Source organism: Fulmarus glacialis, unplaced genomic scaffold, assembly GCF_000690835.1.
Source record: "Fulmarus glacialis isolate BGI_N327 unplaced genomic scaffold, ASM69083v1 scaffold40371, whole genome shotgun sequence".
In the NCBI taxonomy this organism is placed as follows: Eukaryota; Metazoa; Chordata; class Aves; order Procellariiformes; family Procellariidae; genus Fulmarus; species Fulmarus glacialis.
Genome location: NW_009191589.1, coordinates 1 through 6,797, shown reverse-complemented (window position 1 = coordinate 6,797; position 6,797 = coordinate 1). Strand labels below are relative to the sequence as shown.

General features: G+C 42.5%; 1 protein-coding gene across 1 annotated transcript; it reads right to left on the bottom strand.

The window, feature by feature from the left end:
* Window positions 1-3,300: 3,300 nt before the first annotated feature.
* LOC104069930 (oxidative stress-responsive serine-rich protein 1-like) lies at window positions 3,301-6,500 on the bottom strand. Its single transcript, XM_009586754.1, has 3 exons — window positions 6,425-6,500; window positions 4,625-4,736; window positions 3,301-3,985 (listed from the first exon to the last, which is right to left on the bottom strand). The coding sequence occupies exons 1-3, from the start codon at window positions 6,498-6,500 to the stop codon at window positions 3,301-3,303; spliced, it is 873 nt and encodes a 290-aa protein (XP_009585049.1).
* Between the last annotated feature and the right edge of the window lie 297 nt (window positions 6,501-6,797).

Below are 6,797 nucleotides of genomic sequence, written 5' to 3'. Positions count from 1 at the left end.
CTGAAAAAACCCAGCCTGGATCTGCTGAGATAGGAAGTAGAGAGGTGGGATCGATCCGAGGAAAGTCCTGGGAGCGCTGCAAGCCCACCAGTGCTTTCTCAGAAAATTCTTCTGTAGATTGACTGGGGACACATCCTAGAGCATCCGTGGACAGAAAAAAATTCCCCAGGCTTGTTGGGGCAGATAAAGCGGCAGGCTGGGAGCGGTCAGGCTGGCAGGGCTGTGCTCAGCACTGCTTGTACTGGGCCAGAGCTGAGGCCAAGTGCTGATCCTCATCAATCAAGCTAATCGTGCTGTGCAGGCATTCCCAGAGAAGATGCCATTCGCTGGTAACGCTCGAGGTTTCAGGCAAGCAGAAAGCAGGAGCCACTCAGTTATCAGAGGAGTGAAGTGGGTGAGCTGAACTGGGAAGGCTTTGAAGGAAACAGTAAGTTTGGGCTGGGGTCCTCTCTTAGAGCTCGTCACTTCACCCAAAGGAGATGGTTTGAGCAATGCAAGTGTTGGCAGCAATGTTTTGGTACATTTGCTATGAGCCTGATTGTTGCAATCAAGAACCCAAAATAATCTGCCCTTCCTCTGCCGCAGGCGGCACTGGACATGCTTAAACATGAGCACAAACGGTAATTCAGGCAGAATATGAAACCGCTGAGTTTTTGTCTCTTCTTTCCCCTCTCCTTCCCCCCTCACTACCAGTTACTTCTGTCCTGCACAGGGCACTGTGGAGATGTGCCCAGAGAACCTGCTCCCAGACCCTTCCCTCCTGTCTGGCCGCCTGGCAATTTGAATTCACTTCTCAGCCCTAAACTTCAGGGCATATCTTGGACTAGTTTAACTTCCATGATTTCCCTAATTCCCCCGCTCTCCCCAGACACAGCAGGCCTGCTGCACACTGTCCTGCTCCACAGCTGAAAATGCCCTTGTGCCTTTCCAACAGTCGGTCACTGCTAGTTTATGTACTTGCTTGAAGTGTGTAAACACTTCCAAGTGTGTACACCAGCCTGCAGGTGTAGACACTTCCAGGGGTTTGTGAGCACTTTGTTCAGGAGAAGCAGGACTGTGCTCCACGGCAGAAACAGCCGCAGCGGGGTGACCCTGCGCCCGCTGCCACACCACATTTCTGGGGAAAAGAGCCTCGCTGTGCCCCTTCGTAGGGCTCCAGCTGCAGAGCGGAGGGGGACCAATACCAGTTTTAAATAACTGTATTTGTGCGTGTTAAAGATCTGTGCCCCAGCTCCATATGCAGGGACTCCAGGTTAACACTCGGCGAGAGGCAGGGTAATTGTTAGAGAGTCTAAAAGGGAGAAATGCTGCGTCTAGCAACAATACCATCCAACGATTTTAAAGAGGGCACAAAACCAAAACGTGAACAGAAACATGAGCAGACACCCTCTGCTGAAGCAGTTTGAAAAATAGCAGCAGCAAAGATAACTAGTACTAAATATTTACGTTTAAAAGGAAAGTACATATACCATATCTACTGAAGGGAGAAAGAAGGGCAACAGTGAAGAAAGCCCAACCAAAACTCTGTGTGTGGGTGTGAAGGGCAGTGCTGGAAGAGGTAGGTGAAGGGAAGGAGATAGTAAAGTACTAACCCGAGAGGGAAAAACATGTTCACGTATGCAATTCTGAATATTTAAACAAGGGAATTCACAGGTAAGAAGGTAAATGTAGTCAATAAGTTAAAGGTAAAATAATGACATAGCTGTTGTCATTATTCAAAATCAAATACCAGAAGACCAAAAAAGACCCCCTCCCCCAACCCCTGAATAACTCAGCAGTAACGACTAAGGTCGTTACAGACTTCCTTCTATAAACCTGTGATTGAAGTACCCAAACATCTCTCTTCTAATATGGAGGTAGACACGGGGGACGTGTAGAATGACATAAAATATAGAAATCGGTTACATTTAATTTGAGAGTACGAGCCGACATCACATGCTAAATAACTGCATGACGCTTAGGAGCAAGGTTAAGTTTTAGTTGTATTCTTATGTTAACTTATTTGGATTTATTTGAACTTTAAATCTGAACTTCCTGGATCCGTAGTGTAAATTTTAGGGATGATTAGAATAAAATCTACAGACAGCACTTATCATCTAGAACATCTGAGACTTCTCTAGCATAGAATACGAGGCCAACTGTCTACGTCTGCTACAATCTATTTTTATACAACTGCTTGTGACTCCTTGCCTTGCTGACCACTGATTTTTAAAGTGTAAGTAAAAATCGCAGTATTTTACTCGAACAGTGGTTTAGCATGTGCTGACACTGAAAGCAGACTTTTGGGGTATTTTTTTTAAAAAAAAAAAAAAAAAGGTTGTGAGGGGAGTGTAAGTCAAATTATCCAGGCTTTAATTTGCTGGGTATGGACAAACATTTATTAATGCAAGTCTCAGCAACAAAAGTTTTTATTTCAATTATTTTCAACCAGAAGGAATGTTATAGCTCTACACCACAAAGCCTGTTGATACACACTTCTCGTTTACCCTATTTCCACGCTGCTTTGTGTATCAAACATACTCAGAAACAATCTGTATAGATGGCTCCACAATCTCCAGTTCTGAGACAGCATGGCCCAAAAAAACTGTTGGCCTGCTTCACTCCCCCCTAAATTATTCCATCTGTAAAACACAAATAACAAAATATATTTTTGCTTCCAAGAGCTTCACTTATCTGCAGAAAAATAGAACTGCTTAAGAGTGAGCTAGTTAGATTACGAAAGGGTCCAAGCACACACCCTGCACATTCTGCACCTCCCAACAAATTTGTGAGGAGGAAGCATTCACAATTTGATCCAACTAAAAAGGAGCCATATAGTGTTCAAGGAAAGGAGATCCATCCTATCCAAAATACTGAATGCCTTCCCATTCTTCCCTCTAGAGCAGGATGAGGAGGATAGAGCTGCAGCTATGAAACATTTCTCTAAGTACTGGGACACATTAAAAATGAACCTTCCGAACACTGCAAAATTTCAGAACAAAACCTAAAAGGCTTTTTTTTTTTTTTCCAAAACATAGTGAAAACAGCATACAGAGCTTGAATATCCACAGCACAAACCGAAAAACAAAGGGAGTTCATTCGATCTACAGTGCTTTTGTTAAGGTATTCAGAGACTTTAGTGCATTCTTTTTAGAACTAAGCTCGGAAACTATATTCCATTTTTCATTTTATTAGAAAACTAAACTGTATGAGGCAAAGAAACATTTGATCAAACACACAACAGTGAAAACATGGCACTGACAAGGCATTTAACCCAACCATTATCACAAACTGTGATTCAGGATTCTCTATTGCTTTCAGTCAAGTATACATCATTTCTGCCATGTGAGACATTTTCTTGGGAATATATAAGTAGTATTCCATGTATCCAGAAAGATCTTCAATAGTCACATCATCCACAAAGGCTCGAGCTTGCTCAGAACAAGATCTAGGAGAACCTGATGAGGCTGTCCCACAAGGGGATCTATTTTGAAGAGACTGGGCATGGACTCCTAGGACTGCCTTTTCGCATTCTGACAGGACGCTCCGTAAGCCAGAGAAAGAGTACACTTCCATGGTTCGCCACTGTTTGCACTGGCATTTCTTGTCCGTACAAGGGCACTGCTTGCCATTGCTAAGCATGGATAAGGACTGGAAATCGGAGGTTTGGCTAGAATGCAAACTAGTTTCAAAGGATGAGGAGAGAGCAGGGTAATTCTCTCTTGACTTCTCCAAAGGCTCTTCGGCGGTGAAAGCTTCCAAAGGTTCAGTTCTGTCATCACTGGCCTCAAAGTGAGAATCGTATCTGTCCTTCGTACCGTGTTCTGCTGTCACAAAAATGTCTGAGCTGATACTACCCTTTGACGTGTCTGCCTGGGTTTTGTGTTTCAGCTGGTTGTTGGCTTTCATATTGCAATACGTAAACTTGGGAGGATGCAGCACGGGAGACTTGGAGCGTCTGCGACGTGGGACTCTTGCCGATCCCCTGGAAGGCTTTCTCACACACCTGCAGGGTTATAACAGTAAGCAAGTAGGTAAGCTCTAAAATGTGGCTAAAAACGTTTTAGAAGATTTTTTTTTTTTTTCTGCTTAGAAAAATCAGGTGACAGGTCACTCTGACAGGAACAGTGGAGGAGTCTGAAGAAATTGGGGCTCCCCCAAAGGAAAGACACGTACAAACAGCCCTTATTTAAAGGTACATCCCCCCAAATCTTTTGTGTTAAGCAAATGATACTTTGTCATCCCAAACTGAACTGTCATGCAGAACCTGGATATCAGTTGGAGCTGCTGGCAGAATTGCACTCAATATCCAGGTACTTCAATACAGAAATAAAATAACCCGAGAAAGATGTGAGAGGGGGTTGCAAAGGTATAAGACTTGAAGAAAAGGACTTCTGAGGAAATCAGTGGAAAATAAGGTTTTAGGTACCCTCTCTAAAAGAGGCAATATTGTTTTTAAAGTCTATGATGAAAGCCCCTTAAAAAACACCATATCAAACAGTTTCGGTAAAGTTTTGTAATAGAAAGGAGAGAAAAAATATGTTGAAGCAACTAATTAACAACAACTTTCATTGGAAACAGTATGCAAGCGTTAAATGTCTCAAACCAGAAACACATGCACGGTGCAGTGAATGGTCTGGTTTACCCATGCCATGCTTCCTTTGAGCAGACAGTCTGTTGCTTGGCTCCATCCACGGCTGCTCTTGTCGGAGTTCTGAGAATCGTCCCGTCGCCCACAGACAGAGCTGCAATACATCTGTGTAAAAAGGGAAATGCCACGTTACAGTATTGCCTGAACATACTGCTTCAGAGGTCTAGATTCAGCCTATTCGCTTTCGATGTTTAGCTACGACATTTAAGTTTGCAGCCTTGACTTCCTCTACAGTCACTGGTTAGAAACAGGCTATTACAGAGATTTATGTAACCGCTTTTACTAGATTGACCTCAGTCAAGTGTCTAAAGATAGGTGAGATGAAATGAAAGGAGGCCAAAATGCCCACAGGCTGATGTCATGCCTTATTTGCACCAAAATGACACATCAAAGGAATGTAAACTCAGGTTCCAAATGTTCTTGTCAGACAATAGTCGTTAAAGATAGACTCCTACTCGTTTAAAATGCTAAGTCAGGAACTCATAGCAGCAGGCTGAGTCGTCAGTGGAGAAGTGGATGAGGTACAACAGACAAGGACAGATTACTAATTTATTTCTCATTAAAGTTCCCAGATAAATATGGAATGAAAAAAAAATCTGGCCCTGGAGGTCCAGGCAACAAACATAAATGCCTTAGCACGCGAATCTGTATTTATGATGGCTGTATGTGTGATTTGGGACACAGGACAGGAAATCGTAAGAAATGAGGCTGAAATTCTAGCAGAAGAGCCCAAAGTACTTTGCCCAAAGTTGATCTTAAGGGATTAATCACAAGACTTGAGCTGTTCAAAACACATGCCTGCAAAACAAGATATTTTTATGCCTAAGAAGATATTATCAGAAACCAACCAGAATTCCACATAGTCTGTCACTGGCAATACATCAAAAGTGGTATGCTTAATAAGCATAGTTCCATGTTAGAGAAACTAACATGGAACTCTTTACATGTTTTTTCCACATTTAACAGAAGACCTCCTGAAGTAGAGGAAACGACTAGCGAAGCAAAATGTATTTTACCATGCAGAGGAAGTCATGAGTTCGCAGTACTGATGGCTATGGAGATGAATTCACAAGGTAACATTAATCATCAATATAAAGCTTTCTCTTGCATCTGTGAATTCCCAAAAGACTTCAAGTGAACTACCTCACGAAGTGTCAGACTGCCTAATTTTATTAACTTCTACTTTTAAGGAAGACACTTATACTACGTATTATCAGTATAGCCAGTGTGTTATGGAATAAGTTTTTAGTGTAAGAATGTCTGCAGACATTTTACTCTACAAAATCCCCTGAAATCAGAAACAATCAGTGCTCGTATTTAGCCTGACGACTTCCAGTGAGACTGGGCTCTCCAGCACACTACGAAGTGTTGGTGCTGTCCTTCCGACGCCTTCCAAGCAAACCTTCATGCACTACAGTAAAGGCTGATAATGTGGTTGAAGACACCAGCACTTACATGAACGGACAAACAAGTTCTGTATCACACAAGGTGACTATGGCTACCACAACAGTTAAGAGTGGGTTCACTGCTTTGGGCAAGTCATTTCATGTTTTCATACAGTCACTGTAATTTCAGTTGGATATTGTGTCAAAATTAGTCAGTAATAAAGTACTGCTTTGCCTATTAGACAGTTATAATGCATTTCATCTGAAGCGATACAGTTGTCTCCTCTTGGAGAGTAAGGAACCTTTCACCAAATGACATTTGTTTTGAGATGCAAAATAATAGAAAACAAACACAAATATGTAGTAAGAAACTGAAAGATGGCACAGTCCTTTTTGTTGCTCACTTCCCCTGCTGCATCCACTCTCAGCTTTTTGAAAGCTGTTTGCAGACTCTCTTCCTCTTCATCTTTAGTTTCCAAGTCCATTGATGGGCTCTCAGTGTGTAACCAACTGTGCCATATAGAATAAACTGAAATACAGAAATTAGCATTTGATGTTGAGGTCTGAACACACATGGTCACTACAAAACTGAAATGACACGTGTAATGGATGCTCGTTCTTCTGCGGGCAATCTCACCGCCTCCTGCCCGGCACTTTTCACGGTGAGCTCCGAGCCTTGTATTTCTCAGAACAGGCACGGCCCATGTCAAAAATAGCAAAGCATCTTTTTTCCACTGGCAGAACAGACGATATATACCCTGTCAACTAGTGTAATTTCAGTC